This window comes from Mesocricetus auratus, unplaced genomic scaffold, assembly GCF_017639785.1.
Source record: "Mesocricetus auratus isolate SY011 unplaced genomic scaffold, BCM_Maur_2.0 Super-Scaffold_100007, whole genome shotgun sequence".
Taxonomy (NCBI): Eukaryota; Metazoa; Chordata; class Mammalia; order Rodentia; family Cricetidae; genus Mesocricetus; species Mesocricetus auratus.
Genome location: NW_024429191.1, coordinates 33,565,075 through 33,589,549, shown reverse-complemented (window position 1 = coordinate 33,589,549; position 24,475 = coordinate 33,565,075). Strand labels below are relative to the sequence as shown.

The following is a 24,475-nucleotide window of genomic DNA, read 5'->3' as shown; positions in this document are numbered from 1 at the left end:
AATCAGTAGCTTTTCTATATACTAATAACAAATTTTCTGAGAAAAACCATTCACAATAGCTCCAAAATTTAAAATACCTAGACAAAAAGATATTAAACCTAGCCAATGAGATGACAGAATTCCACAATAAAAACTTTAAGACACTGAAAACAGAAATCATTGGCAGAATAAATATTGTGAGAATTGCTAAAATTACCAAAAAATAGTCTATGGTTTCAATGTCATTTCCATCAAAATTCCAGTGACATTCTTCACAGAACCAGAAAAAAAGTCTAAAATTCTTACACCCCAAATAGCTTAGAGGAATGTAGACAGAAAGAATAATGCTAGAATTATTTAATAGCTAACTTCAAATTATACTACAAGCCATAGTGATAAATACAGTCCAAAACAGACAGGTACACCAATGGAACAGAATAGAGTCCCTAACAACCTGCACAGCTATAGAACCCTAATTTTTGACGAAGGTATTAAAAACACACTGAAAAAAAGGCAGCTTCTTCAAAACAGTGCTCAGAAAATTGGCTGTCTACATACAGAATAGTGAAAGCAGACCTATGTCTCCCACAGTGCACAAAAATCAATTAAAAACTAACCTAAGACCCGAATATAAAGTGCTAAAGCTGCTGGAGGGAAAACACTCAGAACATAGGCATGAGCAAGGGCCCCTAGGAGGACTCCAGCAGCATAGGAAATCACCCCAAGAACTGACAAGTAGCACCCATGAAATTAAATTTCTGCATAGCCAAAGAAACTATCAACGAAGTGAAGAGACAGACTACAGAATAATAGAAAACTTTGACTAGCTATATGTCTAACAGAGGGTTGATTTCTATCATATACAAAGAGCTGAAAAATTAAACAACAAGCCTCCACATCTTCCAAGAATAAATGGGATGCTGAGTTAAATAGACAGTGCTCAAGAGAAGAAACAAATGGTCAACAAATATTTGAAAAAGTGTTCAACATTCTCAGACATCAGGCTACCCAAAACTACTTTGAGATTCCATTTCACTTCAGTCAGAAGAGTGTACACACACACACACACACACACACACACACACACACACACACACTGGTAGTTAGTATATGGAGAAAGAGAAACCCTTACTCATTGGGAATATAAACTGATACAGAAACTATGGAAATCAATATGGATGCTTCTCAAGAACAAAACAAAAAACCAGGCAGAACTACCATATGACTACTTCTGTATCTAAAAACTCAGAGTCCTATCGTGGAGATACTTGCACATCCATACTATTCATATTAGCCAGGAAATGGAGCCCGCCTAGACGTCCATCTGCAGAGGCATAGACAAGGGAAATGTGGGTTACACAGTGGAACTTTATGCAGCCATAAAGAAAAATGAAATTATGGGGTTTTCAGTGTGTGGGGAAGCATAGAACCGGAAACTACTGTGTTAGGAGAAGTAACACAGACTTAGAAAGACTAATAGCACATATTTTCTCTCTAAAGAGGGTCCTGTATTTTAATTTTTATGTATGTGTCTATATGTGGGTGTGGTTATGGTTCATGAAACCAAAAAAGGGCCCATAAGAGGGGAAACAGGTCTTAAAAGAGCTGAGAGGGGACAGTGGGTAATAGAACAGCTATCAAAGCAGAATCCGGGCTTCAGGAGGGAGGAAGAGGGACCGACAGGGGGGAGTCGGGGAGGCCGAGGGTGGGGATGGGCTCTCAAAGAAAGTATGTTTGAAATTGCATAAAAAATCCATTACCTTGCATGTTAATTTTTTTAACTCTAAAAAAGAAACAATAATTGGTGTACAATGATTGGTTGCTTATCTGTAGCACGACAGTCATTAGTCTCAGCGATAGAATTTACAACCGTGCAAACTGGGCAAAGTTTCTTTGTATTTCTCTGCTAAGCTAAAATACTGGCCAAAAGCACCTCGTGGAGGAAAGGGTTTCTTTTGGCTTACAAATCAGTCTGTCACCCAGCAAGCCCAAACAAGAACGCAGGGCTGGGACCTGGAGGCAGGAACTGAGGCAGAGACCAAGGAGTGAAGCTCACCAGCTTTCTCAGGCCACCTTCTTATAGGACCCCTGGCCATGTCCCCACCTACAGTGGGCTGGGCCCTCCCCTACCCATCCACACCAACAGTGGATTTGATGGAGGCGTTCCTTCAACTGAGGTTTCCTCCTCCCAGGTGACTCTATTTGTGTCAAGTTGACAAAAAGCTAATTAGCACACCTCCCCCGGAGACTCCGGAATTCTGTTTGTCTTTTTCCAGCGGTCAGAGCCCTCACTGGCAGCTGTCCACCACTCTGCTCTTGCCTAACTGTCTCACTGAAGGACCCGCTTCTTGATGCTCCTATCCATGGCTGTAAATTTTCTCCAACTGGAGGGTGCTATGTTCCCACATGGCCTTGCGGTTCATGGTGCATGCTGGCTAAGCACCCATGTACTGGTCTTGTGGACCTGTCGGTGAACTTAATAGATAGAGGGGTCTTGGAGGGATTGCTTTAGATTGTGTGGTTTGTGAAATTCTCTCTGAGGAAGCTGACATATAAGTGGAGACCTAAATGACAAGAATGTGCCAGCTGTGTGACTATCAGAGGGACAGACAGCTATGGGCTTTTTTTCTTTTTTAACAACACCCAGGGACCACACTGTGCTGAGGGCATTTACGGCACAAGATGACCTGGGATGTCTGCCATCCTCCCTAGTCTGCTTCTGTCTACAGTTCTGGGTTGGGCACTGAGGCCATCCAACCCAGTGTTGCTGAAGAATGTGGCAATAAGCAGAAGTTAGTGGCTAGCTCAGACCTGGTGTAGGAGGATGTGCAGGGGTGAGGAGAGAGGTCAGAAAGGCAAGGCCCATTGCAGGCATGGAGTGGGAAGGAGCCTTCTCAGACACTCTGTGGATACATTGATGTCCTTCTGGAGTTGTCCCATCTGCAGCCTATAGCCAGCTTGAGTTAGGAATGACCACTGACAGTTCTCACTTAAGTTTATCTTTGACCTCAAACCTCAGACCCTATCTGGGGCCAGCATAGCCTGGCCCAAACAGAGCCCTGGGTTGGAGTCCAGAATCAAGTTGTGGTTGGTTCTTGGTAGGATTTGGGGAGTATCTGTGTGCTTTGGACTTAGGTTGACTGTATGCTCCCAAATACTTGTGTGGTGGTATTTGCTAGTGGGGTTTTGAGAAGACTGTATAGGGGCTCATAAATGGGATTAATGTTTTTAAATATAGGACTTCTGGGTTAGAGAGATGGCTCAGTAGTTAAGAGCATGGACTGTTCCTGTGGCGTTCTTGTTCCTAACACCTGGCTTACAACTGACTGTAGTGCCCTCTCCATGGGATCTAGCGCCCTCTTCTGGCCTCTAAGGGTATGTACTTGTACTAACATGCACTTAACCACCCCTCCCACGCGCACATAATTAAGAACAAATCTTGAAAAAAGGACTCCTGGAAGTCCCTCAAGTCTCCTTTTCATGTGAGGACAGTGTGACATCTGTCCACGAACCCTGAGGCTGGCTAAATAGCATTGAACCTGCTAGTTCCTTCCCTGTGGACTTCTGTCTGTCTGGGTCTCCAAACAAGGGATTAGGCTTGTTATAAAACCCAGGTGGACAGGCCCTTTGTCATGCCCAGCCACTGGCAGGAGAGGTGCAGACTCCCTGAGCCGACAGGAAGCCAGGCTGGCTTGCATCTTCCCTGCAGTCTTCACGTACCCAGCCTGTCCTTTGTGCTAGGTCAGTAAGTCCAAAGGGCGGGCGGCAGAGGGCAGCAACAGTCCACAGCAAATCCTAGAACAGTTGCTGTCCTGCATCTGAGGTGTCTGCTTTGGCTAGTAGGTCACGCCAGCCAATCAGGAGTTTCACCTCCATCTCTTATCTTAACTTTACAAGCACAGCTTTTCATTGGAAGAACAAGATGGAAAGCACATCTTTTCCTGACTGAAAAAAAAATGGGAACCCAGAAAAATGAATCAAAGAGAAATTTCCAGAAAGGCAAGTATCTAAGGCAGGTAGAAAAAGAGAACCTAGTTAAACTCACCCCACAATTCGAACCCTCCTAGACTAGGAAGGGGTTTTTCCTTCCTGGCTTTGAATTCCCACTTGAATCGGTTGCTGAGGCTTCCCCATGCAGAGGCAGGGCTAATGAGATACAGGTTAGAACCTTTGGGGACCATCTGGCTCTGTTTAGTCAGCAGCACAACGCAGGGACAGGGGCCAGTGCAGCGGTGGGTGGACGCTGATCTCAGGTGCTTCCCACTGGAAGGGATGTCCAGGAGCTCACCCGAGCGGCAGGACTCCACCAGGCATGGGAGGATGGGCAAGATACAGGGAGGAGTCAGGTAGATGGTCCTGAGAAGCAAGGGCATAGACATCTAGTAGTGCACATGGCTTAGCCACAGGGAGTCTAAGCAGTTGACTCATTCAGTGTGACTGAGTACCGGGTGACCAAGGTGGAGGCAGGACCCCTTCTGGCCTCAGCTGGTCCCTCTGCCACACTGATGCTTCCCTGCTCCCAGGATAGTCCAGCCAGCCCAGAGTGGCAACCATGGAGACGAGGAAACTTGAGCAAGGCTTGGGGTGCGGTGATGTAGAGATGCAGATGGTTAGGATGGGACCTTAAAGATACCGAGTCTCACACCAACGGGAAAGAGCTAGAGCAGAGGAGGAGAAGCAGAGACCAGTCCTGCAGGAGGGAGGGGAAGGGGCTCCTGGGATGACAAGGCACATGGAGGAGAGGGAGATCTAGGTTGACGGAGGGAGCTCTCACAGGGTGAGTAGGACTACCTTTCCCCTTCGAGAATTCGAGGCTGGACTCATGGACGTGGGTGTGTACTGAGCAAAGATGCTGTCTTCCTGGAGTGAAGAGGGGTGCAGAAAAGTCCCACAAGGACTGAAGAAGGCTAGGATCACCCCTACTATGAGGATGGGGAGACTGAGGCACATGCTCAGACAATGGGACTCAGGGACTTCTTAAGCCCAAAGCCACAGTGTGTCTGCTGGTCCGCCAAGGTACAAGAGCCTTTCATCTGACCCAGGGCCCTCCTGGGGCCTCCCCCGCCTGGGCATGGGTCTCCATGTGACATACCACATCCTCCAAGTTGCAGCCTGAGTGTGCGCCTGTACTCCTGCATTCACCGACCCACCCCCACATAACGTTGAATGATTTTCCGTCCCCCTTTTCTACCCCCCTGCCTCCCCTTACCCCAGAGTTTAGGTGCCTCTGTGATTTCCTCTGTGTCCTCAGTTCCCCCTTCATGCCTCCAAGAGACACTGCTCCTTAGCTCATTGCAATCCCTACCGTCACTGGCAGCCACGGCTTCCTCTATTTCTCGCACAGCCTCTGAAGATCCCAGGTTTCCCTTCCACTTCCAGCCTGGGTCATGCAGACATTTCTGCCTCCCTGGGTACTCCACGATCTCCAGGGTACACAGCATGCTAGTCTTCCGGCATCTTATTGTCCCCCTCAGACGGGAGCCTCCATAGGCGACTCTTGGGACTTCCCTCAGTAGATGCTCCGGCTGGGCCATGCTGGGAGTGCCGTGGGCTGTCCTGCAGACCAGTCCCGGCAGCACAGACAGGTGTGGACACAGGGAGCCTCTGTGAGCAGGGAGCTCGGGACGTGTTGGAGAGGAGGGTGAATACTAGGGGTTCATGTCTGGCAGCAGGACATAGGTCTCTCTTCTTTCCTCCCTTCTATGGGCATATGTTGTGATGTATTTTGTGTCCTGGCCCCATGATCTGGGGTGAGTGAGGTAATAAAAATATCTCAGAGCCAGGCCAAAGGAGACAGCCTGGTGGCACCAGAAGGCTAAACATGACCATAGAAGTTTGATTTCTAGGACTTGCAACAGTGTGTAAAAGCTGCCACACCTGATGACCTGAGGTCTATCCTGGGCAGCCATGGTGGAAGGAAAGGACTGTCCTTTGACCCCTACACACAAGCCATGGCATGCGTGTTACACACAAATAAATAAGTGAATATTGAAAAAATAATAATGATAGCTCTGCTAGCCCTTGGTGGGGCTACATGCTTCGAATCCAGAGGGGTGATAAGCCACCTGGACCAAGCAACATTGCTAAATTTGACATCCCTGATCTCCTCAAGCAGTCAGTCTTCTTTTTCCTACAGGGCATGGCTCTGGGTCTCTGCTCACCTAGAACTGCCTCCTCCTAGCCAGGAGAGGGGCAGGGATGGGAAAGATGGTTTTATTTCCTAGTTGGCCCTTACAGGAAAATGGGTGTAACTCGGCCACTTTGTAGCCTGTCCAGATCCCTGCATAGCACTGTTCCCTGCTTTCCAGGGCTCCTCTGACTCTTGAGGGCACGCATAGGGATATCTTGGGATACTAGGGCAGGTCTGCATGGGGATTAGATTGCTCCATAAGGGACCTTCATGTAGAATACTGACCTGTCCAGATACTGGTGATAATTTTCTCTCTTTGGTGGTTTGGGAAACTGAGGCTGGAATGGAGGCCTCCCAACTAGCCCAGACAGAAAACCCAAGCAGAAGAATCTTCATCCCCTGAGCTCTTGGCAAAATGTAAGAAGTGCCTTTGGTGCCAATCTTCAGGCATCTCCACTGTGACCTGCAGAGGTCTCCATCCCCCGTGAAGATGAAGGTTGGGCTCAGAGAAGGAAAGTGGTTGTGGCTAGGCCTGAAGGCAGGTTTGCACCTGCAGCTCTGCATCTGTGACAGTTGAGGCTGATGCTTCCCGGGGTGGGGTGGCAATGTAAGGCGCTTGGCACCCCCTACCCGGTCACACATAGTTTAGGAGTATGGGAACTGGTATGTGCTTAGAGACAAGTAGCTAGGAGGCTGGTCGTCCTAGGGATGGAAGGACTCCAAGGACCCCACCCTGCCACCAACAGGCACTCCCAATCTATGGTTACCTCTTATGACCTCTGTTGGCCTTCAGCTGGAGTGGTATAGGTGTGCCTTACCCATGTGAGGCATCACAGGGACTCAGGGGACGTGTCAAAGGACACTGAGGAGCAGTCAGGAGGGGGTGGGTGCCCAGAGACAAGGATCCTGTGAACCAAAGTTCAAGGCCAAGACTTCTGGGACTCCAAATCCTGAGAGGCAGCTGATACGATGGACCAGACAGGGGCTTAAGGAGAGCAAGGGATCCTGAAAGACCCAGATAGTCCCGTGAGGGGCTCCTTCCGGGACCCTGTCCTGCTGAAAATATACAGCAGCAATTTAGTCCTGGCCCCTCAGCTCCTGAAGTTGGCAGGTGTCAGAACCAATCAAGAGTCTGTGACTCCCGCAGCACCTAGAACAGGAAGAAGGACCCTCCGCACTCTGGGGAGTTGTAATGTCTTCTAGCCTCGTCTCTCTTCCATGTATTCCCAGCGATTCTTTCAAGGAGGGCTCTGGATGACCCATGACCTCTCAGCTGGAGATAAGGCTTGGGGCAGAGATTGGGGGGGCACATTCCTAACCCCGGAGGGAGAATCCTGGGTAAAGAGAAGGCCCGGGCAGTGGGAGGGCGTTGTGGGAGGCAGACCTAGTGCTTTCATGGGTTGTGTGCCTTTGCCTCATCCAGTCTAGTCTGGCTGACATCCCGAACTTTACTGCTAGCTTGTATTTTCCCCAACTGAAGCAAATGATCCCTAACCCAGCTGGGTGGCCTGGTCCCTGACCTTCAGAGCCGTCTCCTCCACTGTCGGCCCCGTTTACTCTCATCCCATGGCTTTCTGCGTGACTGTTTGATTTTTGTGCTATCTTCGTTGGCACTCTCAACCATGTGCCTGCAAGTTTAGGCCCGGTGGTCCCTGTCCTCTATCCCATGGGGACATAGACATGAGCTCTCTGAGAGCTAAGAGCATACTGTACACCCTCCCGGAGGCTTGACTGAATGGACCCTCAGGTCCTCCCAGATTTGTCAGGACTCATCAGTGCCAGAGCCTGAGGATAGCCAGGTAGCTGGGACAGAACTAGAGGGAGACTTGGTCTTTTATAATGTACCGGGGGAGGAGGGGCAGAGAATGTGAGAGGGGTCATCTTGGATCAGAGACACCAAAGCCTGGAGTTGTGGCTCTATGTGTCTGGTGTGGCAGGGAGGGATAAGACCAACTTCTCAAGGAAGCACAAGCCATCCAGGGTGTTGTGTCATATCATGGCCATCAGTAGGGCAAGACTCCTCAAGCTTTGACTCTGGCTGGAGGCTGTTTTCCTACTTCACTGCATTGGCCCAAAAAGATGCCCCGAGGGGCCAGGACAGCACAAGGCATAGCAGTCCTAGAACATTCCAGAAATTCTGGGTCTTCTGCCAGGTTAGGACTTCCCCAGGATGGGGAAGGTAGCAGGACACTGCCTCCCCTGGGAAAGTCTTCCTACAAACTTTCCTAAGGCAGACACAGCATCCATCAAGGGTGTGACGCAATGCGTGTCAGGGAGGGGTACTTTCCTGGGATATTCCAGAATTCATGGTGGCTGAGTAGGGACACTAAAGCTCAAGCCTGGGGCACAGTAACATCTAGAGAGATGGCAGAATCTGCTGGGAAAATTCTCTCTCCGCTCTAAGATGTCCTTGGGACAGTCACAGGGAACTCCTGCCTTCCTGCCGATACAGAAGTGTCCCTTTATAGCTGCCCTGATGGACAAGAAAATAGGTCCACTATTTTCTGGACCAGGCAGGTGACCAGAATTTCCCAGGTCATGTGCAGGTATAGGAACGAGTTTAGGATGTGGCTCTGCTGTCATCCTTGACTGTTGACTGAGCTGAAAGTGGTTTCCTGGATCGCAGACCCCATGCAGGACAAAGACCTCCCTAAGGACTGTAAGTCACAAGGATGGCCCTACCCTCTTAGATGCTCATGTGTCTGTCCTGTGGGATGCCCATTTCCTTCCCCAGTGAAGACTTCCTCTTGTGATAAGGATCCCCGGGGGCACCCACACACTTCTGGCTTCCCCCAGGGCCCATGTCAAGGGACACTCCCAGGAAACTCCTTCCAGAGGTTCTCTCCTGGCCTTGTGGGCAGGGAGGCCAAAGAGGGGTCACTCCGCCCGTCTGGTCCCCACCTCCACCCTGCCGCAGCCCCATCTAGGCCCTTGAGTCAGCAAAGTTGTGGGATACTATCGCCGCTTCTTTCCACGCATGCAATCTAGGAATCCCTGCCTGTGTCACTGCCCTCACCCTGATGTCATCTTTCTAGGAGAAAGATGCATATCTGCCCTCAAACCGTATCCCCACGCCCTTGGAGCTCTGCCCCATAGGCACCAGTTTTGGTACCTGTAGACCATGTCCTCGGCATGAGTCTTTTCTCTATGACCACTTCCGCTACTCCCCAAGGCTCTTGGCTGCCATCCTGCCATATGCTTGGCCTAGGAAACATATCTTTAGTTTTTCACCACAGCCATTCTGGCCATTGGTCTTTCTTTCTAAATGATTCTGGTAGTGTTGTCCTGAGTTCCACCTGTTATCTGACCCCTGAAAGTTCTCACTTGTGTCTGATTTCAACAGTCCACTGAATGAGCTTTTTGGGCCCTAAAGCACATTGCTTAGCCTAGTGGCTTCCTGTTGTATCAGAGGGGCACTGCCCACAGCCCAAAGGCTCTCATGGAACAAGTGAAATAAGTGGGGCTCAGGCTAGATGCACCCTTAAGTAAAACCTCCTACCTTAACACTTTCCTGCGAGTACATGTACATCCAACCCCATGGCTTCAAACTTCCTGCAATGGGAGGCATGGGCCGGATCCCTTGTGCAAACACAAACTCGTGCTGTCTTCTCCAAAGCCCATTGTGAAAAGCAAACACTTGTTAACCTCTCAAGAACCTGCCACTTTTCCAAGAGCAGTTCCTGCTTCCATAGAAAGGTCTGGAGAGGGAGGTGGGCTGGAGCGAGTGCAGGAAACTAAGCCTGGGAGAACTTACTAGAGAAGTCAGAGGCCCCTGTGCCTAGTACCCGGCAGCTACCATGTTTCAGTCAGACTCAGAGACTCCAGGTGTCCCCTAGTGGGACACATAGCCATGGTATGCCCTCTTTGAAGGGGCAGGCTGACCTGAAGAGGGCAAAGAGGCTTTCGTAACTCAGAGGGCCAGAATCAGCAGTCAGTTTAGGGGCCTCACCTGCCCCATCTGGAGTTCCAGCCGAGCTGCAAACCTTTAGGATTGAACATGTGTTTGTGAACCAGGACTACAGAAGTCAGCTGGAATGGCACCGTAAGAGAACTTGATGGAGTCTGGCTAGCTTCTACACCCTTCGCTGCCATTCCCTCTGCTCTCAAGGTCAGGGGGGTGGGGGTGGTGAGGGAGGCTTGGCTGGGCTGAGTTTGCCCATGACGCTGTGCCCTCAGTGGGAGTCTGGCGAACATCATAGAACTGTGCCATTTGGCTGTATTTTGTCTAATTAGATATGGGATGAACCTGTGAGAGGTCCATGTCTTAGAAGAAGGCTGGGGAGAGAATGGGCCAGGACTGGGGCTGGAATTAGCCACCAGAGAAGGTACAGCTTGCCTAGAGGCCTCCAGGGAATGCAGGTGGCATGGAAGCAGGAGTCCCACTCAGTGTCTCCCAAGCCCCGCCCCAGCCACTCCAGGCCAGGAAGTCCAAATTTGCCTGGAGGCCCCTCAGAAGGAGAGGATAGCCACAGGCTGGGTCAGGCTGCCCAGGCAGGGCAGGAGAGGCCCTCAAGGGAGCGGGCAGGTGGGCTGCCAGTTCTTGGAAAGGCTCATTAATGAAAACCCCCAAGCCTGACAACTTGGGGGAAGGCTCACTGGCCCCAAGTGTAGCTGATAAGGGCCAGGAGATTCCACAACTCAGGTAGTTCCCCCGCCCCCCTGGAGTTCTGTGGTCACCATTAATCATTTCCTCTAACTGTGTATATAAGAGCTCTTTTGCAGTGAGCCCAGTACTCAGAGAGAAAGGCTAAGGTCCCGAGGAGGATGTGGCTGCAGATCTTACTTTTCCTTGGCATTGTGGTCTGTAGCTTCTCTGCACCCACTCGCTCACCCGCCCTTGTCACCAGGCCCTGGAAGCATGTAGATGCCATTAAAGAAGCCCTGAGAAACCTGAACAACACCCCTGTCATGGAGGTGAGTGAGGGAGAGAGTCTGGCTGTTTCCAGGCCACCCGCTGGCCCCTGTCTGGTCCCGCCTGTCAGCTTGGTAACATGGCGCTTTCCTTTTACAGAATGAAGACATAGAAGTAGAAATTGTCTCTAAGGAGTTCTCCATCAAGGTAAGCTGCTTCTCTCTGGTGGAGCTTCCTGGGTCCCTGCAGGGCTGTTTTAAACAACCCCTTGCAAGGTTGTCTTAACTCTTCCCTGTCCGCTGACTGCCAGGGGGAGGGGGCAGAGTGGGCAGTCAAGATGTTCATAGCTGTTCCTCTGTGGCAGTCACGTACACTCGTTTATTGACTATAGCCATGCCCCTGCGGCAGTCATGTGCATTCTTTTATCAACTGAGCAATAAGTTTGGGCAGAGCTAACATTCAAAGGTCAGGGATCTGCAGGGGATGATGGGAAAGTAAGAGTCACTTTATGAGATGGTCTTGTTGCCTTGGAGTCTTCACTGTGCCCTGTGACCATGGAGAGAGGATATTGACTATAGAGGGACACAGAGGGGTTTCTGGAACAATGCTTGCCACAAAGAGGTTTGGGGGATTTCCCCACCCAATCCAACCCCCTCTCCTAGAATGGTAGCAAGCAGCCTTTGCTTGCAAAATTGGGGAGCTTGGAACTGTAGACCTACAAAATGTGACTATGCCAGTTGAGGGTAGCTTGGGCCAGCCGGGGAGAAGGGCAGTGGTCAGATAGTGTTATGATTAGACCCTTTCTGTGCCGCTTAGTGGGAACAGAAAGGGGCGAAGAGAACAGCCTGTATTTTTTGAGGGCTTGGCATTTGCTTATCAATGAATGGATACTTTTCACAGAGTCCAACCTGTGTGCAGACCCGCCTGAAGGTGTACGAGAACGGCCTACGGGGCAACTTCACCATACTCAAGGGTTCCTTGAACATGATGGCCAGCCACTACCAGAAGAATTGCCCCTCAACCCCGGTGAGTGCACAGCATCAGGAATGTCTTAGTCTAGGAGGATGGAGCTAGTGAGGAGTGACCTCAGGCTGTTCAGTATCCCAACAAGTGGTTTCTGTGTCATTAGATGTGTCACAGGAGCCCCTCAAGAACAGGCCATGGCTCCTATTCATCCCTAGAGGCCGAGCTGAGCAACAGCAGAGCCCACTGCTTCCCTCAGCAGGAGCTACCTGCCCTTGTCATGCCTGTCATTATCAGTCATGAGGTCAGAGGTCAGGCAAACCCAAGGAAACTCAGAGCCTGCCCCAAGTCCAGGAGGAGAGCCAGCTCCTAGGCACCACTTCCTGGCAAGACTTCCCTGTGGGGTGCCCATGTTGCGTGGATACAGGGATGGAGCTCCTAGAATGGGCAGACACTTCAAACACCCCCTTTTCCTTCCTCATGGAAGAGGCCTGTGCCTTTTTAGAGGTGAGGAGATGCCTCAGGTTGGCCGCTTGCCTCTCACCTGGAATCAAAGAGGCTGCCAGCCTAATCTAAAGACCAGAGGCAGGTCTTCCGTTAGGACAGTCCCTGGATGCCATTGGCAGATCTGTGCATGCCTTGAGCAGCACATAGGCAGCGGTAGTGTCATTTGATGCTTTCAAATGGGTTTCTGGCCTCTGAGTTCTCAGTGGCACAAAGAAATACACAGCTGCTTCCTGTGTCACCCACTCACCTGGACTAAAGTGCTTTTTTTCTTTTTTCTTTTTTTCTTCTAATCCCCTTCAGGAAGATGACTGTGAGACACAAGTCACTACATTTGAAGATTTCATACACAACCTTAAAGACTTTCTGTTTGACATCCCCTTTGACTGCTGGGAGCCAATCCAGAAATGAGGTGGCCCAGGCCAGCTCTGGATCCAACTTCTCAGACTGCTGCTCTTACTCCTACAGAATGAGCCAGGGATTCAGGAGTTCTGCCTCGAAGGGACCAAGGGCGGGTCACAGCACAGCGGGGGCAGTACAGACCTTCTCTGAGAATGCTGACTCCCTCCAACACTGCAGTGGGGACAAGTCAGGGCTATTTTCTACTGATAGGGACCAGTAATATTTATTTATGTATTTATATATTTCTAAATATTTATTTATTTATTTATTTAAGCTCACAACTGTATTTATTCAGGATGTCTTACTATAATAATAAATTATTAAAACTTTTGTTTGTGTGGTTATCTGGTTTATTTTTAAGAGGGGAGGGATTTCGGTGGGGGACGTGGGCTGGCTGCAGAGGTAGGGAATTGATGAGGGCCAGTGCTGCCATGGTCAGAGGGAGGTGAGATCAAGGCCTGGGTACAGCATAGGCCTGGGCACAGTACTCAGATGCCATGGTGGGCCTTCCGGGGTGCTCAAGAGCGTCCGCACCAGAGAAAGGACTCAGGATTCTCCAGGAAGTTGAAGTAACCAGTTCACAGACCTGGCCCAGAGAAGGGGTGTCATCCTTTCTAGGAACTAAGGGGATTCTGGGGTTGGTGGTCACTGTCTAAACAGGTCAACCCTGGTGTCCAGCAAAACTACTGTCTCCCTTTGAGGCCATGGACCCTGTGTCCCTGTTCTGCCCTTACACTTGGGGCCTCGCTCACTCTTAAAGTAAATCAGCAAATAGACTAACTGTTCGGAGAAAAAGAAACTAAACCACAGGGGTCAGAACTCAGCATATTTCCCCAACTTTCCCCCAAATAGGTGATCTTAATCTTAAGCCCAGCAGAATGTCAGTTTGGTGTATGTTGGGGTATAGCTATACGGTGGCACTTTTCTTAACAGGTTTTTGTTTTCCCATTAAATTTTGACTCTCACTGGTATTTCTTACTAAAATACACTTCCTTGGGGCTGAGAGAAATGTAGTTATCCTCTGTCTTTGTTCAACAGTCAAGCTGAAGGTCTTGTCCCCAATTTGTTACCCTGAGGACCACCAGGAAAAGAGTGTGTTCCCAAAGTTGGGGGTTGGGCAGTGGGACCAGCCTTCTTCCTGCAGGTGGCTGGAGGAAGCTGGCTGTCTGCAGTTAAAGGCCCCTGTCTGTGCCAGGATGTACTGATCACCTATTGCTCCCTGTGCTCCAACATGATGGCTCAGTTCCAGCCAGACACCCGCCTCAGGCAAAAAGACCACAACACCATTTGCAATTATAAATATAAATTCTTTTTTTCTTTTTTGGTTTTACAAGGCAGGGTTTCTCTGTTTTGTTTTGGAGGCTGTCGGTCCAGCCTGGCCTCAAACTCACAGAGATCCACCTGCCTCTGCCTCCCGAGTGCTGGGATTAAAGGCGTGCGCCACCACCGCCCGGCTCGATTATAAATATAAATTCTTAGAGAAATCTCAAATCCCAGCAAAGAGAAGGACCCATGGAGTGTGGGATGATATCAAAATGCATAAAATCCATGTCTTACCCAGCAATAAGGTCCCCTCTGTCTTCTTCAGAAGCCATTGAGGACTGATAAGGAGCATCTACATTTTCTTAGACTCACATGTGTATATACAGGTACCCTACTACTGAAATACTGTCAAGCAAGCCAAGCTCAGATTTACTGTGAGTCACCTATGAGACTATGCACCTGTGTATGTTCCTGACTTTTGTACTTTGGGGGTCAGAAAGCCATTGTGCACCAATTGAAGCTACCATGGCTCTCCAGAAAACTCACATGACCCTTTGTGCCAAGATTCAGCAAGAAATGTCTGAGGACAAGAAGACATACCATATAAGTTTGATTTTCCATCAATCCCCACTCACACCTGTTACCCTTCATGACCAACTTCTCTTGTTTGCAGGGCTACTTCAGTGGACCCTAGAATACCAGTGAGGTAAGAGGCATCTAACATCTTTGTCCTTTATGACCACAGCTGAATGGGGAGAAAGAGGTTGGCGCAGTCAGCAAACAGGGTGGAGATAAGAATGGGAAATACTAAGGCTTTGAGAACGGAACCTCTGACTCAGTCAACAGATGAGCTGGTGACCGAGATTGGAACTTTGACAGGCTCTTCAGCCACCATCCCAACATAGCCCTAGATCCAAAGGGAGAAGAGGTATCTATTGCCTCCACTGCATAGCCTGCAGGATCCCGCAAGGTCTTTGGTCTAGGGCTCCATCAGACCAGGGTGAGCAGGGATGAGTGAGGAGAGCATCTGTAGTATGCCACTGTGTAGACCCACCACCCCTGTTTCAGAAGTTCTGCTATGGAAAGTTTACGAAGGACTTCACCTCTACTATGAAGGAGCTATTTAAGAGATATGACAAACAGGACCCACACATAACTAAGATTTATAAGGATATGAAATTCCACAAAAATCTGTATGAAGCTGGAAGTGAGTTGCTGCTTGCTTTTAGGGGAATCGGAGGCCCCATTTTCTTGCACTACAGCTGGGGTCCATTGAGGCACAGGTCTTGGTCTCAACACTACTTGCCTCCTGGTGGGGATTCAAGCCCTATGATTATCCTTTGGGATCATCTCAAAAACAAAAGAAATCTTGAGATAGGTTGGAGAATGGGGAATAGAAAACTGCACAGGGTTGGGGGTGGGGTTAATTCTAGGGTACTTCTGGGAGCCTCTACCTGTGTCATCCCAGGGTTCCTGTGGGGCAGGTTCCTGTGAATTGTTACTGATTCAGCTGGAAAAAGAAAAACCAAGCCTGTTCTAGGTTGCTATACTCTTGGGGCTTCTCTGGGCTGAGGAGTCCCTTGGGAGAGACTATAATGTGAGGAGACTCTGTTTGGGAAACCATGAGGGGACACCACTGAGCTTGCGTGGTCCTGTGGACTCCTATGTGCTCACCTTCATGGCCTTATCTGGGGTAGCAGTGCAACCTGCCACACATTCTTGGCTTCCTTCCCCCATTTCTGTATAATCCTCAGACTCTAGGTCTCAGTGTCATATTTGGGCACACACTGTTGCTCATACAGAAGCAGAGAGGGTCGCCCTGAGTTACTTCCTAGGAGATGGGAGCTTACCAGGCCGCGCGTGGTTAGGAAGACAAGTTTCCTTTGTTTTTTCCTGTGAAGAAGATGACTTTAACCATGTGTTCCTTCAGCCTTCAGATCCACCAGAGGACTGTGCTATTGAGCACAGTGACGTCTCTAAGTTCAAGGACACCTTAAGAAACATTGTCATCTCCATAGAAGGATGGAGATCATGCCAGAAGACCAGGGACAACTTTCGGGGCTCCATCTTTTCCTGGGGTTGGAGTTGAAGGAAATGGAGTTGAAGGAAATTCTGAGGAGTCTCAGAAATTATTTACTGTGTGCATGAGGAAGGCATGGGAATCTGGTGCTGGGCTGAGAGATGAGGCTGTGTGGGGGCCAAAGAAGAGAATACCTTACCTATTAGTGCTCACTGCTTCAATAAAGCCTGAGTGTGAAGATACTGGAGAGAGTCTTGTCTGGGGCCTCATGGACTAGGAGGGAGAGGGAGGAAGCATGAAGCACTTCCATCTTGAAGCGCTTGACCTGGAGTCTTCCACACAGGAAGCAATCCTTTGACTGCTTCCTGTTACCTCATCTGATCCAAATCTGATCTTTTCCCAGAATCCCCTTCTCAGGTCAATACCTACCCATCACTGAGACCCAAGCATGAGACACAAGGCTTAAATCACTTCCTTACTTGTTCTCAACTACAGCACCTGGGTAGCTCCACAGATTCACCCCCAACCTGTCTCTTGGCCCAGAATGGAACCAGGGGGACTCCCAGGCTACCTACTGAAGACTAGGCACGGTGTAGGACTTGGCCAGGATGGACATCCACAAAGCTCAGGAATCCTCACACCCCCAGCTCTCCCAGCACTAGAAGAGGGTCATCTTCTCACTGACCTATATAAGCCCTCCCAACACTTCCCAGGTGTCTGGCATGATAACACAGCTTTGACCCTTAACACTCTCATCCAGTTTTGCTTAGGCCCTGAAGTGCTGGCAGGCAGAACTCCCAAGTTCTGACCTCCACCCTCAGTACCAGCCCTCAAGCTAATCATTTGGAGAGCTCACCGAGGATGCCTGGGCTGACCCTACAATTCAAACTGCATCCCATAACCCAAATGCTCTGAGACAGGAGCTTCAACAAGCTGTGGTAGAAAAGGCTCTGCTTATCCTGAGGTGCAATTAGCTGTCATGAGACAATACCTGCCTACTGACAGTCTGTGCCCAGCTATGTAGGCCACCCACACGCCTGCCATCCCTACCAAAGGGCTCTGGGCTACAATTTCTCATCTCTATCTGGAGATACCAGGTATCACAGAGGCCAGAGATAAAAAATGTGCCCAGACAAAGTTGTCTAGGTGTCTCAGAACACAGGGAACAGTCCTGTGACTCTGGGTCAGACATCAGGGGCTGATGCAGGGCCAGGGGCCAAGGCTAGCTTCAGCTTGGAGAAAGGCTTGGTCTGGTTCCTAAAGGTTGTGAGCTCTTGAGTGAACAGCATGGTTACTCAGCATTCCTAAGGTCACTCCTTTGTAACTAGCAGGCAAGTCTGTTAGGGATGCTGGCACATCCTTCCAGGAGGACACACTCCTTCACTTCATTAATTCCTATAAGCTGGTTTATGGGTTCCCTGACCTTGAATTCCTGACAAAGCCTGAGGCACCTGTAATGGAATTGGAAACTTACACCATAGGTCCCTGTCACCTCCACTGCTTGCTATGTGACCTTGGATGAATCCCTTAGTCATTTAGCTACGGAGTTTACAAAGGTAGGATAAACTTCAGCACTGGAGGCCACACGTCAGCCTGAGCACAGGGCTTCAACTGAGCTGAGCTGCTGCAGAGCACTGGGCTTGCTCGGGGGACATTGAGGTCAGAGAGGCTAACAGCATTGAGGGTGGATAGTGGGGCAGGAAAGGCATAGGCACAAAGGAGACAAACTAATCCAGGTCCTTGTCAAAGTCACCAGACAGTCATCTACAAAGAGACAGGCCCTGCAGTGAGGGTCTCTGCGGTTTTCCTGGGTCTCCAGGAAGGCTCAGCTCTGGATGTGGTGTTGGGAAGCAGGCTGGGGCTGTGTGCATCCAGGTACTGTTCCCAAGAGCAGCAGGCCTGCGAGCACAGCATTTGGGTTTAAGAAGATGTTGCTCTAGTGAAAAGCTGGGCTCTTGGATGGATACTCAGTCCACAAAACAGCCTTGATCTGACACCATCTGGGTCAAGCCCTGGGCACTTCCTTTCCCTAATAGGCCAGGGGCCAGGACAAAATTGTAGCTTCTGTAGGTGGCACCCAAGAGTAGGCCTGGCCCTGAAGAGACATGGTTGTCTTCTCTGAGGCCATCTCAAGCCCAGGAGGGACAGCAGGGCCGGGAGAAAGACTCACCCACTTAGCACGACTTTCTAGGATACAGGACTAACCCCACTTACCCCAGGCCTCCTGGGTGTTCTTTCTCACAGTTATCAACAGGGCTCTAAGAAATCCATGGAAGCAACCCTAGGAGCCTTGCACATGGTGGGCCTTGAGAACTGGACCTGCCCACAGACAGGCCACACAGTCTTTGAACATGGTGTGGTCACAGAGAGGTAGTCACCCACAAGAAGGGGCAATCTGTCACTTTGGGATACAGAAGGATAGACTCTAATGGCTAATGTTGGTTGTCAACCTGACACACCCAGGGAAGCAGAACTTCAGTTGAGGAATTACCTCTCAATTTTGTTGTGGGCATATCTATGGGGTGTTTTCTTCATTGCCCCAACCCAGACAGATGATACAAATCCCTGGACAGGTTGGCCTGGGCTGAACACACACACACACACACACAAAGGAACTGGACCATCCAGTAAGCAATGTTTCCATAGAGTCCCTGCTCCAGTTCCTGCCTTGGATTCCTTCAGTGATAGACTATAACCTACAAAACGAACAAACTTATTCCTTTACCGGGTTGGTTTTGGTCATGGCGTTTATCACAGCAACAAAAATCCAAACTAGAAAAGACACCAAGCTAACATGGCAACTTGGAGAGGCTGCTGTGAAAGGCCCCCAATGATACCCATGCTGAAATAACTCCACGTGGGCCAGCAGAGAGAACTGGGACACGATGTGAGGAGGCGTGAGAAAAGGCCTTTCTTCATGCCTGTCTGGGGAGAGACACTGCGTGCAAGGCCAGTGGACATCATGAGATCACCCTCCCCTCGCTCATAACAAATTTGCATTTTCAACATCCCTACATACCATCTGAAGATCCCCAAAATGAGTTGTTCAGCCAAGATGTCGAGGGCAAGCTTACAATGGCTAATGTAGCAGGGCTGGGGCAGGGGACAAGATGCCACTCAGTCTGGACATAGAAGAGGTCAATAAGCTTTTCACTGGTAGGCAGCACCATCCTTAGAGTGCACCTGGGTGTAGGGCAAGGTGTCACTTGGCATCCCCAACCTCCCCAGGACCCGGGAATCTTAGGTGCTGACAGCCTTCAGGTTGCCCATGTGGCCTGAGGCACAAGGCCCTGTAAGGTCTGGACTGGCCCTAGAAACCAGGTATGCTGTTCTTCTGAGCCCTTCTTGTGATTCCTGATTGCCTGCATATATAGATGTTTGGTGGCCTGATGAGTCTGTATGATGACAGTAGAGGACAGGGCTAGGGAGATGACGTAACAGGTAGAACGCTTGCTGTGCCAGCATGCGGACCTGAGTTCAGATCCCTCGTGCTCATGTTATAAGCTGGGTGTGGTGGTGGGAACCTCAAACCCAGTACTGGGAGGCAGAGACAGGAGAATTCTGGGGACTCCTGGCCAGCCAGTCTGGCCAATAAGATAACTTCATGTTCAGTGAGTTACCTGTCTCAAAAAATAAGAAGTATAGAGTAATAGAAGAAGATACCCAATATGGACTTCTGGCCCTTACTTGAGAATACACACACACACACACACACACACACACACACACACACACTCTGGAGGCAGGGCCACAGGGGACCAAGCACAGACCCTAACCACACAGGCTTCTGCTGCTGACTTGTGTTGAGGCACATACCAATCATTATGGATCCAGCAGCTCCTGAACTAGAACCTTCCACACTGTTACACCTAAGAAACACTGAGGTAATTTCGCTCTCTGGTCTCATGTTTCTTATATGTATAGTGGGGTGTGGCATGAATGGAGGGGTCCCAGCCCCAGCCAGCCCACCCTGATATGAGAGGCCCAGAAGCTGTAGTGGCCGAGAGAGCCCACTGCAGGCACAGGGGGCCACATGCTCACAGCATTCTGCTCCTCGGTCTGCCGGGTAGAGTGGGCAGTCCCTTGGACAGCGACTTGGCCCAGGGGAGTCTTTGGGCCTACATTCTCTAGAAGCTCCCCACCTTCACGCCACAGAGGGGTGGGGACTTCCTCAGGATAACATAGGTGGTGAGTCAGACATAATTCTTAGCCTGGCCCACAGAAGCCCCCTTTATGGGCTCTCAGGAGGGCTGCTTGGTGCAGACCTCGCCCTCACAAATGGCTGACCGATTTCCCTGCCGTGAAGAGACCCTGAGACCCGAGCTGCCCGGAAAGCGGCTGCTTCAGGGGTATTTTTCACTGTGGTTTGAGATGAGGAGTGAGACAGTTTCGTGTTGCTGCCGCTGATGTTATCACAAGCTGACTGGCTCTGTCAACCTGCAATGATTAATGTGGCCCTCTCCCTTTCCCTCTGCTCAAGGGACTGTGAGAGCTCTCATGCCACCTGGCCTTCGTCCCCGGGCGTGCTGGTCTGCCACACGCTGCTTTACATTTTGATCATCAGTGTGTAATAAAGTCTGTACAATGTGAACAATTTAGACTTTTCATAAGTAGCCATAGCCACAGAACCAACATCCAAAAGAGTAGAAGAACATTTCCCAACAGGAACAAAGTACATCCACTATCCCATCATGGAATAGTTTTTACTGTTCTTGAACTTCATTTCGGAAGAAGCCTGCGTTCATATTGTCTTTTGCATCTGAGCTCTTGCTGGCATGTAGTATTACATTATACAACTATCTCACAATTTATTCAACTTTAATTTTTTTTTACATTTACTTACTTAGTGTGGGAAGAGTACATGTGTGCCACTGTGCACATACAACGTGTGGGAAAAGTCCGTTATTTCCTTCAACTCTGTGGGTCCTGGGGACAGGCTTGGTGGCAAGCGAGCCATCTCACCAGCCAATTATTTCTTCGTTTTGCTGTTGATGGGTAGTTAATCTGTTTCCATCTATGGCTAATAATAAAGTCACCTTGGACATTCTGTATTGGGTCATAGGTGTTTCTGGTTTTTTGTTTTTGTTTTAATTCTGAGTTTTGTGTGGAACTGCTGGTTGCAAGATAGGCACGTTAGGTTTAAGAGAGGGCACTAAACATTTTTTAAGAGAGGCTTTTATAAATAAGATGTTTTGGCTAGACACTGTTTACCCTCCTCCAACACTAGGTCTCCTCTCCTTTTTATAGGCCACTTTTTAAGTACCTTTATCGTCACTGGGAAGGTTCCCCTCCACTGTCCATCCTCTCCCAGATGTGAACATTCTGACAATTCCAACTGTTAGGAAACAAAACACGAATCTGATTGAATCCTAATTCCTGTTCCTGGGACCACAGGCCTGCCCTGGGAAGCAAGGTGTACAGGCCAGAGTGATGTGTGCACAATGTCTAGAGGTAAATTAGGTGGTTTATGGCTTACTGGTACCCATGATCCCCCCCCCAATCTCATGGCTAGGAAGATGCTACCTTCATTCCCATTGTCTCCATATGGGGAGTCAAAGGGGTTCATACAGGATCCCTTGACACAGATACGAGTGATTATCAGAGCATTGGGTGTCATTTATTCATGAGATTCAGGCCTCAGAGCCTCTGGGAGGCTCCAGAGAATTCAGCTTGCTTCTACCCTGTGTAGAGAGACCAGGTCAAGGGACAGAGCCCCTAGGCACAGTCCTGGGTTCCTCTTGGGAGGCTGGTGGTCACAGTGCCCTGTCAGTGCCCTACTGTGTCAAGGTGTCTTCACTTCCCTGGCCCCTTGTATCTCTGCCTATGTCTCTCCATCCTTATGGCTTTACTCTGACCTGACTCAGGGATGCAGATACCCCAGACATCCATAGGTTCCCACACCCCATTCTCCTCTCCACAGCTGCTACCCATTAATTCACCCTGAAAATATTTATGGATGCCTATAGAATATCAGGGACTATGACAGGAACTTTGGGACTCTCAACCCTGGAGGTGCTCACATTTTAGGGGACTGCCACACTAGACTGTCTATTTACTCAGGGTGAGCTCTGACCTGACACAAGACACTGCTCTCCCACTCTGGCCCTCAGTCTCATAGCTTACCACCTCACATTAGTCCTGATCCTCAGAACACAAGGCAGACACAAGTCTCCTCACTGATCCTCCTGCCCAGGCCAGCCAAGTTGCTGACGCCTGGCTCCCAGCAAGACAAAGGAAGATCCAGAGAGGTAGGGAGATGCCCCATTGGGTACCAATACCTCAACATCCACTATGGATCTTGCTCCTGGTCCCAGAGGTACACTGTCACCTGTTCTTCTGGAGATGAGGGTTCTGCCCTATCCCTCAAATCTGAGGAGACCCCTCACCTTTAAGATTCTGGATATGGCTATTTCTCAGTGATGAAACAAGCCTTTCATTTCTTCTCATTTGAAGAAACACTCATAAATCTTAGGGAAATGGGGCAAGAGAGGTAATGTAAAGCTTCCAAGGTTTAGAAAATGTTCTTTGCGGGTTGGCAGCATGGCTCGGCAGGCAAAGGTGCTTGGTACCAAGCATGACAACTTGAAGTCAATTCCTCAAGATGCATGTAGTGGAAGAAGAGAACCAAAGACATCCTCTGACCCCCACATGTGTACTTCAGGTTGAAAGAAAGTAAAGAGGGGGGGGATACATTAAAACAATTTTTTCTAAAGAAAGAAAATGCTCTTTCGGGCAAAGCCTCCCGCCTCTGCAAAGGCACTCAAAACACAGACAGGAAGCTGTTATCCACGTGAGATGTGAGCCAGGACGATGCTCTGGGCATGGAGCCCACTGAAGCTAGCTCTTGTCCCACTTAGTGCTCTCGGGAACTGCCTCAAAGGGAGCAGCAGGATGGAGAGAAGCCCAGCTCTTTGGTAATCTGTCACACTTCCTCCAGCCCAGAAGCTGGGGCAGCCCCACGCTCTCCTGGTAGAGATCTTGGCACTGGCCCAACCTTTTCCTCTAGCCAGGATGAGGTCATGTGCTGGGAGGGGTGGCCAGGGAGACAGCAATTGCTACTAGGGCCATAGCTCCAAGTCAGAAATGACATAATAACAACAGGATAACTCACCATCTCCCTTCTCCCCACACCCGAAGAAACCCTGACTGCCAGTCCAGACCCCTTCTTCCACTGGGTTCTCTCCAGGCAGTTTCTGTTGGTCTTTTTCGAGACCTAAACTGAAGTTCTGTACCCCATCACGCCCTGGGGCAGGGCTGAGGATCTGATAGACACTGACACCCCACCCATGGATTTAGCTACCCCTTGAAGTGCATCCCAACCAATGCAGAAATAAGAAGGAACTATACACCTCTACCTGCACATGGGTTAAGGCTACTCCAAAGACTCCTGTGCCTGGGGGCATCATGGACAGACATACAAACAGACACGGGAGATCTGGGAGCAAACTGAAGGGCCATGATCTAGGTCTCCTGGCTAAGATGAGTCCCCATGGTGGGGAGGGGTATCTTCCCTCACAACTCACAGATTGAGGGCCCATAAATCACAGGGAGGCCGACAGATGGACATCAAAGGTTCATGACAGTGAATGAGAAGCAGATATATGGACAGATAGACAGGTAATAGACAGAGCTGGAAGGAGAGAGCAGCTGGGAACTTGGGCAGTGACTTACTGAAAACAGAAAGTTAGTTGGGAGAACTTCTAGCATAGAAGACACAGCTGAGGGGAGGCGCTGGGGTCACAGCTCCATCAGAAGTGACACAGCGGCAGGATAACTCACAGCCCCCTTCCTTTCCACACCCAAGTAATCCCTGCTGGAATGGCTTCTAGTCCTTCCTCCCACTGGTGTAGTCTGGGGCCAGGGACACCATTAGCAGATGACAGTTCTGTCTCTGAACACAGAAGGTTCAAAGTGTGGGCACAGTGGCAGGCAGATACACTGAGACTCTTGGAGCCCCACTATCCATGTTTGCAATGCTCCCCCACAAGTGCACATACATGCATGTACACACACATGCATGCACTCACGCATGCACATATACACACTAACAAAGAAAGAACTCCCTGGGAAGGGGTGAGCTTTTCCTGCTTTGAAGAGATCTTTATGTTAAATTCAGGGTCCAGCTGCCTGCCTCAGGCTGGGTTCTCTGGAGACCAGATCCTGAGATGAAGACTGGTATGTTTATGGGAAGGAAGGAGAGGTGGCAGGAGTAAACAAAGGAGAACCCAGTCTGCAAGGCAGTCATGACAATCATCTCAGCTGACTGAGAGGATTCCAGAGCTGGCACAGCCTGTCAGTTTCCCTGTGTCGGGGCGAGGAAGTCAGGCCTGTGTGTCTTCATGTTGATATGTAACTGGATGTA

At 49.8% G+C, this 24,475-nt stretch overlaps 1 protein-coding gene across 2 annotated transcripts; it reads left to right on the top strand.

The window, feature by feature from the left end:
* Nucleotides 1-9,842: 9,842 nt before the first annotated feature.
* Nucleotides 9,843-13,160, top strand: Csf2 (colony stimulating factor 2). Of its 2 annotated transcripts, XM_040748650.1 has the most exons (5): nucleotides 9,843-10,217; nucleotides 10,819-11,023; nucleotides 11,121-11,168; nucleotides 11,862-11,987; nucleotides 12,732-13,160. In XM_040748650.1, exons 2-5 carry the CDS (start codon nucleotides 10,874-10,876, stop codon nucleotides 12,837-12,839), a joined length of 432 nt encoding a protein of 143 aa, XP_040604584.1. In that variant the 5' UTR covers nucleotides 9,843-10,217; nucleotides 10,819-10,873; the 3' UTR covers nucleotides 12,840-13,160. The 2 variants fall into 2 exon arrangements, with proteins under 2 accessions (XP_040604584.1, XP_021081296.1); XM_021225637.2 differs by lacking the exon at nucleotides 9,843-10,217 and having other exon boundaries at nucleotides 10,245-11,023.
* The last annotated feature ends 11,315 nt before the right edge of the window (nucleotides 13,161-24,475 follow it).